Below are 15,785 nucleotides of genomic sequence, written 5' to 3' on the forward strand. Positions count from 1 at the left end.
TCCTTGTAGAGTTAATCAGTTCTGCATTCTACACCACATGAACATATAAGCAATTGAAAACACAAACTATGATAACTTACTGACAGGTATAAAATATTTTGACAAAAAAAAACCCAAACCACTGTAACCATGTATAATAAAATAAGTCAAATGTAGTTAACTGAAACTGTTTATATTGGTAATAAACAAGAATCCAAGAACTGATATTCATTCACAGGTTTAAAAAGAAACAGCTCTCCATATTTGATTAAATCAACTAGTTAAATTATCTCCAATATTCAGCTAATATTTTTAAGCTTTTGCCTTTTTTTGCCTGCTCCCCATCCTCCGCTGAGCTGCACTGGATGGTCTCGAAATGATATCCGTTCTTTAAAAGATGGACCCAAACATGACTTTTCTGGCGCAGATATATTCTTTTCTAAACAATAAACAGACAAATGAAATTAAAAACAAAACTTACAAAAATCCAAAAATTTCACTGCATCACATTTTTAAGATAATCATATACATTAATAAGTCTAATTTGATAGCATACAACTTTTACAATTATGTATTTCTCACCATTTTAAAAGTAATACAAGTATTTTCACAAACGCAATACGTTTTAAAAACCAAACTCCTATTTTTAAAACCAGTCTCTACTTTGATAATAGACAGTAAAATTACTACACAAAATTATCATATTTTTAAAAGTGCCACTATCTATTTTGAACATATTTTAAACACATATAGAGATATGCAATGCTTTTGATACAGAAACTAGTAATGTCATTCTTCCTTAAAGTGGATGCAGAACTAGTTCAGAAGATATTATCTAATTAACAAGTTATTGTTTTACTATATTAGAGCAATGAAAGAGATTTATTTTTTTCAAAGCCCATGAATAAAATTTGATGCTAAATGGTGCCACAGCAAGTTTAAGCACATGTAGAAATATGTGAAATAGTCACTTTGTCATGCATACAGACACTTGAGTAATTTAGACAATAGTTTCTACAAAATACTTAAGACAATTATTTAAATAAAATAACCAGTAGACCTGACTAAAGGTATGATATTTATTTTACACAAGCGAACACTTTACAGATGGAAAGATCTTTTGTAGACTTCCTTCTGTAAGGAAGAAAGCATCTGTGGAAGACAGTTCAAACTTTGCAAGAGAACGATATGATGTTCACTGTACAGCAGGTTTTATATATATATAAATATATAAAATTAGCATGCTATTTTAGCTTATCAAATAAAAATTTTACAAACATCTTTGTGCCACCTATCAAAAAAACCCATTACTAACTACATATTTTTAGTATTTTGATATTTTAACTTTTTAATAGCAATGTTAAATTTATCACAATAAATAGTGCCAAAAAAATAAAGCAAAGCTTAAATCATATGACTGAATATAAGTTTATCTACTAATATATACAACATAGCTATAAATTTCAAACAGTAAGAATATATTTGCTTTCTTATGGATGTTTCTCTGTAGTCTGCTAGATCTAAATATCAGGAGCTTTTCACAGCCTACAGTTCCCTTTGTTATGAAGTTTTAATTTATTGCAAAAGTAATTTACTAGATAATTATATCTTTTTGCAATCAAGATCTTTCAAGTATTTTCAATATGATCTCCATTCATTTTCTTATAGCTCTACAGATGTAGTCAACTGAGGTTTTTTTCTTAAAATATATAATTTACTCTAGGTCAACCTGATAAAGGTTTCAAATATTAATGTCTTGCCTTTACAGGATTCCCAGTTTCCTTGCCTTTGGATCCTTTTATTTAACACCTGAAATGGTAGCAGATATCTCTACTGCAGAAAGGCTTTTGTTAAAGAGCAAAAAATAAAGTTATTTAACCAAGCAGTCAACTTTTCCTTAAATCTTTTGACTGTGAAACATAATGTATTCATTGAAGGCTGAAACTCTCAAATTAGTGAATTTAGTGGTTAATTTGTGAAATTTCAAAACCAAATCTAACATAGTATTTTAAAAATTGCAATGATTCTTTAAAGAGATGTTTTCTGAAGTTTCAAACATTTTTAAACAAGAAAAAGAATTAAGACTGGAATATGTTCTTTGTTAAAAAAAGAAAAAAGGGAAATAGCTATTACATGTTTAGACTGGAAAAGAAGTTTGAGGCCAATTTATATTCGAGACTGACTTTCTTATGCACTCATCTTCAAGGCTGTATCAATGGGAAAGGTAAAGTAGACATACCAGTTATTTATTTTTATGTTTTGACAAAGTAAGTATTTTTTCCTTATGTTATTTTTAAACCAGAATAAATACAAATGACGGAACAAAAACATCAATAATAAATTTGAAAATTAGTTTAAAAGTGATAGAGTCAATGTAGCAAAAGAGGAAGTCAACCACATCCTAATTTCCTAATCTGGATTATTTCTGGACTAACAACCTCACTTGTTTATGAGCCTCTCTTTACTGCTAAATATTATTCTCAAGATGGACTTCGAAATCTGTAAATGTAGGTTTTCTGGCTTTCCACTTATAACTATATATGTAATTCATTGGAAAGGATAAATTGCCATTACTATGAAATGTATATTATTATTCCATATAAAAAATCCCCCCAAAACAGGTTGTAATTTGCTACAAGAAACTTGTGAAAAGTCTTCATAAATTACTAATATATCCTTTTATTTTGGCAGAATAACAGCTGTATGTGTCATAGTATGAACTGTGCTTGTCTAAACTTCAGAGTCAAAAGTTCACAATTATTTTTTTTTTAAGTTTTAATTGTAACTGATTTATGCATTGTTTCGATGGTAGTGTAGTCAAATATTTTATGAGTAAAATGTAATAACTTATTAAACTTGAGCACATATAAGATGTTTGACAAAATGTTTTAGATGTGTGTGAGAATCATCGCTCAGGATTTGTAGACCCTCAGTAACAGAGCAGGACAACTTCCTCAGCCTGAAGGTATTTTCACAAAATCCCAAATACTCTAAAGGTGTAGACTCTCTGCTCCCTTGAATGCAGGTTTAACAAATCAGAGGCTATCCCAAAGTCTGACAGTCATTGCTCCTTTTTTCTTTATCTAGCCTGAAATGTTGGTAAGATTTCCTAAGCTCTGCTTTAAACTTTACTATACAGTAGTGACCTAGACAAATGATGAAAGAATAAACTAATCTGTATTCTTTCTTTCCATCCTTTACACAGTTGCCAGCACTTTCAGCCAAATAAAATAAAACTACTATAGGGAATGATCAGCTAATACAGAATGAAATATCTACAAGACAGGTTTGTTGTAAATCACTGTAAATCACTCCCTTTGTATGTCCCATCTTCCTGTCTTTGAAATGGGCATAATTATGCTTGCTCTTCTGATAAAGCACTTTTGATATCTTCTAAATATTACTAAGAGATGGGTATTATTATCAACAGTGCTGTTCCAGTTATCGGTCTAACTGGAGTGATGAAAGACAGAACTGGCATGGAGATCCAACAGCCTATTCCCTGAAGAATTCTCAGACACAGGTATGAGTCAGACCAGCATATAAGTAGAGTGAAGTTTGCTTACTCCTATTGGTATTATACCTAATTCTCAGACATTATACTTACAGACTCCTAGTGGCTTAAATATTAATTATGACAGAAAAATTGTGTCATCAAGCAAAGAAGCGTTTCATTTACAATGAAGGCATTAGTCAAATATGAGAAAGGTTTTTATTGCAGTTCTTTATCCTAGAGTTCAATGCAAGAACAAACAGAAAGAAAAATGAAAATATAGGAAAGGAATATGCTGTAAATATAGAACTTGATTTATCATACATGTGTCCACAAATTACTATGCTTAAATTTCTGTATTTTCTAGTTCATTGAAAATCTAGGTACGAACACTCTCTTGGTGAAGTAAGACCAGTCTTCTACTTAAAGTAAGCATTAGGAAGAGTCTTTCAAGAAGTAAAAACATTACATATAAATTAAAACTAAAACTCAATTATTTTGTTGTCAATATCTGTGTTTACAACAGGTTTTCTGATTCCACATTGTTCAAACAGGCATTTTTTTCCTTCAGAAATATTCAATAAAGAAGCTGCATTAGCAAATGGTTAGAATTTTGTCTAGATTGAGCAGATGAGGGAAGACAGGAGACTTTGGTAAGGGATGACAATGCCACTTTGAATTAAGAGACTGAACCTAGAAATGTTCCTTAAAAATATATTCTCATTTTTCTAAAAAAAACCCCAAACACTCAAACAAACAAAACCCCAAACTAAACAAAACATATTAAAATGAATAGGTAACTGAATTCTTATTGTATTTGTTTCACTTATATTTGTTGCCTTTACTTATATTTACTGGGATTTACTTCTTTTCCTTGGACATAAATACATTTATACCTGCTCAGGGGAAGTTGTGTGATTTTACTGATTTATGAGATTTTTTTATTTTAAGAAAAGAGGAGAAAATAATAAAAATTGGGGAGAATACTTAGTTCAATGTACAGAAAAATAAAACAAAGATTCACCAAAACCCAATGTTTGATAGCAAATGAAAATATTTTGCATTTTTTTAAATGTCCTACCAAGCATACACCTGAAGTGCTTCAAGGTCAGATATTAAGGTATTATTAAAACATTAAAAATCTCCATGAGATCCTTTAACTGTTCATAAGGGTGTACTTTATTTGAAAGTCTTACTTTACACCTCAGTATTTTTTTGAGAGAGAGCTTATATTTTTCTCTTACAGAGTTACTAATGATGTGAACAGTTTTTACAGCAAGCTTGCATTTGCAATACCTCCATTTTTCCCTAAACTGCAATGTGTCATGCAAATGAATAGTTCATGTATTAGCATATACGATTGAATAAAATTACTATTATCAGAAATTCTTGACTGGTAAAATAAAAGGTGACATTAACTGTCATATTTAGTTATAAAGGTAAAGAGATCTGTGAAGCATATATTTCATTAATATGCATACATACCCACGTAGGTAAGCACATGTGTATTTGTGATTTATGAATAATGACTATAACACTTTCTTTTCATGTTACGTTCCATGAGTGTATTTGTAGAGGGCCTTGTGCAAAGGCAACAACAGAAAGACTCAGTGTTTCAAGATCTAAGTACCTTTACTAAATATAAATTAGAACTATTACACTGCCTTTACTCTAGAAAGTACTGTAAATAATAATAATAACAACAATGATGATTATGCTTATGACAAATTATTGTTATTACCACTACTGGTACTAGAATTAAATAGAACCTGGCCAGTATATTAAGTATAATTTAACATGATATACAGTTATTCTAATACCTACTCATATGGGAACAAAATCTTAGCCAAGGAAAGCAATTTAATTTCTCCTATCTCAAAGTAATATTTGACTATATGAAGCTCCAGTCCAGTATAGTTTGAGAGATTTTCAGGTGCCTGTATATATCAAATAACCATTTTTTTTGAGTATGTGCTGAAAGCTTGTCTTGGGTTGAGTTCACATGCTTCTATTTCTAAGCAGCCACTTTTCTCTTGTTTAATCTGTTTTCTGCTATTGATTTGTTCTGGTCTTTTTTGGTTAAAGCCTGGGTCTTTTAACAAACGTCAAGGTTTACATATCCTCTGTTTTGATAAGTAATGCAATATGTAAAATGCTTTGAATGAAATTCTTGGTGTCCAAGAAGAAAAGCTTTGTTAAACAGGTTATGATAGAACTTTTATGATGTATAGTAGACGTCATAGGGCATTTATCGATCCACCTAACGTTGTGTGTCTGGAGATATAATTTATTTCAAAGTCCTTACCATATTGTATTACTTAAGAGCAAATACAGTATAAGAAGGCATGGAGAAAAAACTTTAACATTTTAATGAAAGTGACCAGAACGAATCCTTAGCAGCAAAGCGTTTACATCAATTTAAACTCTGAAAATAAGGTAGGTTCAGCAGGTCTGTGAAAAAAGTAAATGCTACAATCTCAGAAAAGTTACTTTTTAGTAATAGTTATACTGAGGTTGGATGAAAAATTTTTTTTAGGCGCATTGTTTACAACAAAACAAAAATATATTAATTGTACTGCAATTTTACATTAAATTTTTGTATGTCACACATATTTGAATAGTACTGAAAAGCCTCAGGAGCATCTTATACAAAATTCTACATAATATGTAAAGATATACCTCCTTTCCATATGCAGGTCTAAAGATAAAACATATTGATCTTTTTGTATGCAAATGATTAATTTTGTCTGTAAATGTCCTTGACTTCAAGTTGGTAGGACTGGAGACTAACCTTAACATTTTATAGAAATAATGAACTTTAATATCTTCATTTATCAAACACTGATGCTTTTCTAACCAGATCATGATGACAACTACAGAGTTGAACAATCTGAACTTTAAAATGTGACTCAGACACATGAAAGAATTCAGATGAGCATTTACAAGAATAAGTTATAAACATTTATTAATTGCCATTCTACACACTTAAAATAAACAACACAATAAATACAATGCTCCAAATATGTTCATGTGAATTATAATATTCTCCTAACTAGAAACAGGATTTATAGCACCATTGGTAATTGAAGTCCAATATCTATTTTGTTTTTCAGTACCTTATTTATTTCCCTGATTTTGACCATTTAGGATGAAATTTTACATACTGACTATCTGCCTTTGGCCAAAGTTTTCTGAAAGGTCGGCCACTTCTAAGAAAATATGTGAAATATTTATGTTGCCTTTTGCAGAGGGGACTTGAAGTCGGCAAGTAACAGAGCCTTGCTTTTAGGATCTGTCCAAATTTGGATCAAGTATATACAAACTGAAGTTTTTACATGATCAGAGAGATGTTGTTCTTGATTTTTTGGGCTGTATTCCCTACAATATCAGTCATCATGGAAACATGCATTACCATAATGTTACATGGAACTAAGCAAGACTATTCCTAAAAATAATGTTGAAGATCATGCTAGGTCAGGGAACTTAAGACCCTGCTTGTTTCATGCTCTCTGTGGCAGATGGAGCCTGGCTACAAGAACCATGGAGAGGATAAGAACCAAAGCTCCTATAAGGAGACTGTGAGAAGAGGCAGAGGGCTAGAATTAAAACCTGAGACAGAAATGAGACTGACTTGGAGTTAAGGTGGAGAAACTAAGGCTAACTTGGCAAACAATAGTCTGATATAGCTGGCAAAAGATGCTAGAATGACTTGAGAAATAGACTGACACTGAAAGCAGAGAGAAAATGTGGGAAAGAAGAAAGTTGTGTACTCACAAAGGGTAAACAAGTAAGAATAAAAAATTAATTAAGGGGCACTAGATAGGCCCTAACTCTCAGAACTGAATTAAAAGAAGCGAGAATATAGGTGGTGATAAGAAAGGATACAGACAATAAGTACATTAAGAGTCTGGACTCAAGATCTGCCTAAATAGTAGACTAAACCAGGACAAATTTGGAGATTAAACTAGGAGATGATGAATCTGAGGAATACTGGCAAGGAATATCAAGATACAAAAGGGAATAGAGAGAGGAAAAAGGTAATCAGACAAGGATCTGTGGAAAAAAACACAAGACTTCATCGCGACTGTGGAAAGGAAGCCTAAGACTGGATGTGAGAGGAAGCTTATGCTGGAATAAGAAGTTGGAGGTGCAGAAGAAAGAATTGCTCATAATAAAAGAAAGCATTATGGAACACAAATGTGGAAAAGTCAGCCATGAAGAAGAAACAAATTAGAAGGAAAAAAAACAAATAAAGATTGTCTTGGGGAAAATGTTTACAGACAAATCTTTGCCATGCAGTGCAACAACTCCGTAGTAGCCCAACAATTCTGTAGTAGCCCAACATTCATTACCAGATCTTTCTGTGCAATGACCTGATAAATATTTTTGAAGCTACTTGACAAATATCGCACAGCAAAGGAAAACTAGAATTGTTATTATTTACTCATATCATACCACAGAAATCCTTGTGGTGCTTGTAATGGTTCCAAGATTCTAAGTGGGTATCTAACTTGCATGTAAATCAATATCTCAGAATGGATTTTCTTTTTTTTTAACCTAATTTCTCTTAAAAAAAATGAACACACCCCACACCCCCCTGAATCTGCAAAACCTATTAAAAACATATCAGGCTGTAAAATTAAGCACTTAAAATTTAGGAAATGCCTCTGTATATGTTATACATAGTTGAATTATTTTCATAATTCAAAACACAGATGGTAAAATTACATGCGATAATGTATCATTTCTCTCCCCAGCCTGCTAAATTTACGAAAGAACGTTCTAAGTGCCTTTCAAAATCTGTATTTAGGCAATTTTTAAAATATGTAACTTCAGTGAATTAAGCAGCATCTTGTAAATTATCATTCTGTAGTGTGTTCAAAAAGATTATATATGTACTGTTTGATGGTTAGCTAATACATAGGAAAAATATCTATGTATCTCCATAATAATTTCAAATGGTTAGCAAAGCAGTATCTTTCAGCTGTGTTTAATAAACAGAAAAAAGTTTCGATCCTGCAGAAGATGTCAAATTTGCATGCATGAGTATTCGCACTATGAAAAAATATACATAAGTGCTTTCCTGGTCCAGATTTTCTTGTTCTTAATCACGATCACCACTAGTTGAAATTTTAAAACACTTGGGCATGGAAGCAAGTGGAATTACACTGATAAACCAGGCTTACATGTGTGTTTCCTTACATTTTAAAAAAATAGAAGTCATTAAGATTGCATACTGAAAGAACAGGGAAATACTTAGATGTTATATCTATGAATAGAAAAAAAACCAGTAAAAATTTGAAGATTTTTGCATTGTGTATTAGACACATGTATCGTACTGGAATCTATCTTGCTGGCTTTGATTAAGGCAGTATTTCATCTCAGAAATTCACTTTTGCCTTCATGATTTTATGTTAATTTTTGAGAGAAGCCTCCTTCTCAAGCAGATAATATTAAGATAAATAGGTCTATGTACACATAAATGGTGACACCTATGTTGATTTACTTCACTTCTAAACACAGGATTTATATCTATAGTGGAAAAGAATTCATGGTACATACCGGATTTTTCCTAGTTTCATCATTATAAATAGATTGTTGAATTTTTAATAATGTTTCTTGGACTACTGTATTTCTATTGTCACTTAGTACAATATCTCTCCAGTTAAGAAAAAAAAGTGAATTTAAGAAACTCCAGAAGAATGAGAGTTAGACCTACATTGTCACCAATTATCTGTATTTTGTGAATTAGTCATTCCACCGTTTGACATATCCCTTGATTTTGTCACCACACTGTGATGAGTTTGTCATTTGCAAGGCTGTACCTGTGTATATCCAACTGTAACATTACTCCTTTGTTGCCATGGCAGCTGACAAAGAGTTTATCCAGTTCACAAATGAGGAGGAGGCCCCTTTCCTTTCCTAACAGTTAAATATAATGATGTATCATCCTTTCTTCAGTAGATCCACAAACATTATACAAGGATGGTATATCATGGCTATTATTTCTGCAGACAGGAAAACTGACGTATATAAATTCAAAATTACATTCCTAATATCAGCAGGCTAGTGACAAAACTGGAAAAAGCCAAAACACTTGAATCTGCAGTTTAATACTTTCTCTCATGTACATAAAATATATCCTATTAGCACCATATGCAGAAAAGTAGGTTTTAATATCTAAGTCTGCACATGAATAAATTCCATTGTGCTGTGTATTTTCATATATAGGACATCAAGTAAAGTTCAGCATACTGAGGAACGTTTAAAATATAATGAAGAGTGTTGTACTGGTTTATTAATTTCTAATACAGTTCTTTTTCTCACTGATTATTTAAAAGAAAGCATCAATGTCAGATGAAAACTTTGGAAGTGACACTACTAAGATTATGAGCTTTATCTACCTGCACCATAAGTTTGCAGGATATGAACAAGTTCTTGTTTGGAAGTCATTAATGATTTTAAAATTCAGAGAGAGTTGTGCCACTGCTAAATTATCCCATCTTTCTGCATGGCTTTTTACCATTCCATTCTAATATGTCTCAGGGTTTCCAGACTGAGGATATTTTGCACTCCTTCAGCCTATAACAGGTTTAATAAGTTTCTGACTGTTTTCCTCTGACCATGTAAATAATATTCTATGTATTAATGTATGGTGCATTGACAGTTCTTTTTCTGAGGCATATTTTGTATTCTGGTAAGATTTACAGAGGTATCTGTGTAGAAAAAAATATGTTGAAAGGATGTTCAAAACAATATTTATGCATTTCTACTAGCTATCAAAGCCTGGTAAATTTTAATTACTTCAGAAGTATAGAACCTTTTTTCATCTATTATATGCCTTCATTTTCTGAGCACAAAAATATTATAGTATGGAACAATCTCACTATCTTTTACTGGACAAAATGCTTGTCCAATAACATTCATGGGGTCATATAACCATATGTGGTTATATGAAAAGATAGATTTATTCTTAAAATTGTGATAGTAGTTGTGATTTCTAAGGTAAATTGGGTTCAGAATTTTGCTGATGATAATAAGTACTGTAAATATCCTATATAAATTTATAGCATTTCTAGATATTTCTAAGAAAAAACCATACATTTTACCATAATCTTCTAGGAAGTCTGCTAAGCAGGTAAATGCTGAGAAATTGAAAGAACTAGTAACTAAGTACCTAAGTACCTCCATATTTGATCCCATGCATCTAAGATATTTCTTACTCAGTTTCTATAACATGGCAAACTTCTAATTCAGACTGCCTCAGAAAAAAAAAAAAAAAAAGACCACTAGAAACCCCCCAGTAAAATATGAGTAAAGGCATGAAGAAAGAGCTTAAAAATTAGATGTTTACTACACACAGGGAGTTTACAAATCCTAAATGAAAGACAGCAGTTATGGAACTAGAATATATAGACAATACTAATACTAAGGAGATAGGAGCAAGAAAGAAGAAATTTTTAAAGAACTGACGCTGCACCATACACTGCTTAAGACAAAGCTGAAGACTTTCTAAGGACTCTCATTACCAAAGAAAGGAAGGAAAAAAAAAAAGGTGGGAGTTCTATCAAGAGGAAAAAGAACAAGTGATAGAAAAATGTAAAAAGAAAACTGAAATAAAAGTTACTGTGTTTGGTTTTTATCTTTGAGTTTGAAGTCTTTCCACTGTAAGAAAGGCATTATTAAACTTCATTAATTTAATTTCACTGCTAACATAACGGTGAAGTTTGAATTTATCTGATAAATGAAATTGATAAATGTTTGTAGTAGAGATAGTATTTATGGGATGTTTTTTGAGCTAGGGGTGATTAAGGAATGACAAGATTCAGGTCCAATTTTAATTTTTTTTTTTTTTCCTGGAAAGTAGTGTTTTACTGATAACAGAGGCTCCCTGAAAGACTAGAATTCAGGCAAGAGAAGAATTAAGAATTCTGGGCAGTCTTTTAAACAATTGGAGGCACAGCTCCCATTTCATTCTACTTTCAAATTCTGGTGCTTCTGGAAATCCCTTTCAAAAGATTGCAGTTCACAAGACAAGATTTAAAATGAAAATAAAGTTTAATATTTGCAGATAAAAGAAAACCACAAAATTGTGATGACAGGTAAACAACGTAAATATGTAGGATACTAATCTAAAGGTCCAACATTGACTGGCCAGAACCAGATTAGGATGACAGAATAGAGCTGATGATTGTCACAGCCTACTCACAAACTGGACATTAATATAAAAAGACCATCTGGTCTAGCTAGGTATAAAAAAAAAAAATTAGTTCTAATTCTTGTAGAATATGTCAATTTTGTAACTTAGTGCTGACTACACTATCAGTGTTCAGAAAAGTATTAAAACAAAGCATATAACCAGCCACTTGCACCAATATTTATGGAGTAAATACAAATACCAGTAAGTGCAGGACTAATCCTTGAATCTTGCATATCTCTGTAAACCACTAATCATCATGGCTCATGTATGTGTATTATAGAGAAATTATGCACCAGAGAAAAAATTTTATTTTGCAAAAGCAAGGTAAGTTTATGTTAATCCGAAAAGTAGAAAATACAATCAGCTAAAGGTCATTCTAACTCACCTACTTTTGCAATTTATTTGCAGTACGTAGCACAGAGATTAAGATCTCAGCGGTGGTTAGAAAAGAATGGACAAAAAAACCTACCCACAAAAAAAAACTTACCTCAAGAAATAGAAAAGGAAATTAGTTACCAGGGAGCATAAAGAAATACCTATGATTCTGGAAGGAATATAAAGTAGTATGTTTGAGAACATAATGTATTGACAATCAATAGAGACAAGGTCTTAAATTAGATATATAACTAATTATTCTAACTGAACAATTGCTACTCTTTCTTTAGGTTATATATATATATTTTTTTTTTTTTTTACTTTTTAAAATTTTCTTTTTTAATTCTGAGTGAATTTACTGCAGTCAATTTTCCCTTTGCACATATAACATGGAACCACATCAAATACTTTAAGTACAAAAATGGTTTCCTTAAACTGAGATATGTTTACAGCGTTTCTTTCATTCCTTAATTCATTTTGGTTTGTCAAGGAACAGAATTAATTTAATTTAGGCTTAATCTACCCCATAAAACTTTTTCAGAAAAAAACCAGTAAATTTGGGTGACAAAAACCTTAAAATTCTTTAACCAGGAATTCTAAGAACCTATCTTTGGAAAATAAGGTCTACAAAAAGTACATCAAAGTTGGGCAGTTCCCCATAGTATTTCTGAAAATCTTGACTTTTTTTAAAAACCTCTCTGAACTAAAGGATAATAACTTTGAAGCATTGTATGTTTTGTTTTTAAAAAAACCATGATCATTAATTTAGTCATGTCCCTGTAGCATATAAAAAAAATTTTATTTCAGTATCATTTATATTTGAGGTTTTTGAGTAAATATACCTAATTTTTAGACATCACTTCTCAGCCCAGAGGATCTCAACATTTTATTGATACAATTATGAATCACAAATTCTATGTAAAAACATATGATACACCCAACTAGTATCTCTGACATATACTAACACCTCTCTCAGTTTTATGGCACAGTTTGTGATGACTTCCTACCAATAATTAAAAAGAATTCTGAGGAACAACCAGGATTATGGATGCTGCAAAGTGAACTTAGTAACGTTTTACTAATTAAAGCTGTCAAACCACTGAGGTCGAATTCTCATGAAAAAAAAATCGTATAAGAACTCAATTTAACAATTTATTCAAATGACAACACCTCAAAGGTCACAGCCTCTTTTCTAAGCTCTTCTGTAATACAAGTGCAGGCTAACTCAAAAGGAATACACCTACTAAATAACTAAAATAGTTTCTAGGCTTCTTCATTAAATATTTCAGAAAGCAAAACCCAGAGGTTATACAATACAACAGGAAAGTACTTTATAATAAATACATTATAAATAAAGGCAAATTTCTAATGTTTTCAGATTAAGGATACCACAGGGCTAATAATTTATTTTTGATTATTGAAAAGCAACAGTCTTTGGCAATCAGAACTAATATATGTGTTTAGACACTGCATATAAATTGCACAAAGATAATAGTAATGTCTGATTTTATATATAATATGTATCACAATTTACTGTATCATCGTTTAATTTCTCAAATATGATAAAAAATTTTATATAGATGCACATGCAGAAATGTATATAGAAAGACATAAGACATGATCCTTTTTTTCCTTAGTTCCTGGACTACTGAAAGCAGAATGAATATATAATTGTGTTGTAGTTAGATGTGTGTTTTATAAAAATACATATATATCACCAAATGCTGTAAACTGTCTCTCTGTCTCTCACACTTATGACTCTGCCAGTTGATCTTTTCTGCTCCTTTCCTAGTCTATACTTTTAGAAGGTATAATGCAATGACACTTTTTTTCATTACTGTTCCCAAGCTCCTAACACAGACAAGTTCTACATACCTATCTTCATCAAAACAGCTTATTCTTATTTATTTTTCTGGATGGAAGTATAGCATAGGTTACAATCTCAACCTAAACAGCAGTTATACAGTAATATGAATGTAGTGTGCACTCTTTACCTCAATTATTCAAGATAGGGATACATTCTATACTGAATATATGAACATAATGAAAATGTTGCTATTGAAATTAGTAGTTTAGACTTGTCTCATTTAAATTCAGGATCTTAGCAGTTAGGAATCTCATCTAATTTAAATGGTGTGGCTTCATCACTAGCCAATGGAGAGAAACAGGACACAATTCATTCTTTTTTAAGATGGCAGACAGAGAGAAAGAATCATTCTTTCTCCATGGATGCAATTAGCTTAGACTAGAATGGTAAATTTTATCTAATCTAATTTTAGGAATGTAAATCATGTGAATAAGCATGGATAAATTGTATTCACTGTTGTTTTTTTTTTTTTTTTTTGCCTGGGGTGGACTAATATAATGTAAATAAATCCTTATTGCAAAGCCTTTAAAAAATATGTCAGAAAAATAGAGATATCAAGTATTTTTTGATGTTTTCCTTGATTTTTGTTTTTCATTCAAGTGAAAAGTCAGCATATATGAAAACATAATCAAAAAGCAAATCCAGCAATTACATATAATTTATGAAATAACCTGATTTTTATTTTGACATAAAACATTTCAAGAAACTTCACTACTTAAACAGTTTTAGGAATTTCAATAATTTTGCCAGTGTTATTTATTACTGCTTATATTTTCTGTAATGTATATTTTTGGGGTTTGGAGTTTTATTTGTTTGAAAAAGACACTGTACACAAATGACAAAATATAGTATGTCATATTATTAGAAATATATTCAGATTTTCTTCAGTTATATTACACAAAATAAAATGTGAAACATAAAGTGCTACCATTTTATGACCTTCAAGTTTTACTTTTTTCTTTTTTTCTATACATAGATTAATTTTTTAATTTGTATGATATTAGAGTGGTACAAATACAAGGCTTTAAAAGGATCCTCTGCCACTGAGCTATAGTAAGTACAGAAGACCTAGCATAATGTCACAGGGAACTTCCCGTTAAAATCACGAAAGGAAAGTCTATTGATATTAATGATTCAGTTTTTAAACAGAACTATAGAAAACATGAAAGGTTTTAGGCAAGAAAGAAACAGAAGGATAAGTAGCATGTGTTATTAGGGATTCCATGCTCAGTTAAAGTCATCTTTAAAACTGATATTGAAAGAAACCATAACTTACTTGAAGATCTTGCTGAGTGTCTGTGTTGCTGCTTATTTTTTTCTCTGTTCTCAGTCAAAGCACTTCCACTGGCCATGGAAACAAGGTCTAAATCCGTGTCTTCTCTGCTTACAGGGCTTGCCTGGAAGCAGTGGGAGAGAATGTACACAATCATGAAACAAAATATAACATTTTCTGAATGCAGATCACATTACCCCAAATAAACAAACAGGGTCTGTCAAACAACCTTCTTCAAAATGATACCACAATCCTTTATTGTTGCCTAGGCTGAACAAATGCTCTATGTCAAAGCATTTTTGTAAATAAGAGCCGATCTTAAAATTGCGGTTTGTGATCTAAGTCAGTGCAACAACAAAAGAAAACATTTTAGTACAGTAATTTTGAAGAAAATCAATCTTGCAGACGGCTGATGAAACCTTAAACAGCTTAAGATCATTTACTGACCAGTCTATAATTTAAGTTATAGTTGAATGTCAGAGATGTCATATTGGATTATTTTCTGCAATATTTATGTTTTATCCAGGACATGTATCAGTTGAATCAGTCAAGGGCCTAGTAAGTTTTTTAATCTTTTTTTTGTTTGTTAATTAATCAT

The 15,785-nt window shown here is 31.3% G+C and overlaps 1 protein-coding gene across 1 annotated transcript in view; it reads right to left on the minus strand.

The window, feature by feature from the left end:
• Nucleotides 1-278: 278 nt before the first annotated feature.
• LRRIQ1 (leucine rich repeats and IQ motif containing 1) overlaps nt 279-15,785 on the minus strand; it is a 117,098-nt gene continuing 101,591 nt past the window's right edge. Inside the window, exons 25-26 of the mRNA XM_074901483.1 lie at nt 15,191-15,311; nt 279-418 (exon numbers count right to left, since the gene is read on the minus strand). Coding sequence (XP_074757584.1) covers nt 279-418; nt 15,191-15,311 — 261 coding nt within the window. The remainder of the gene's footprint in view (nt 419-15,190; nt 15,312-15,785) is intronic.

Source organism: Athene noctua, chromosome 3, assembly GCF_965140245.1.
Source record: "Athene noctua chromosome 3, bAthNoc1.hap1.1, whole genome shotgun sequence".
NCBI lineage: Eukaryota > Metazoa > Chordata > Aves > Strigiformes > Strigidae > Athene > Athene noctua.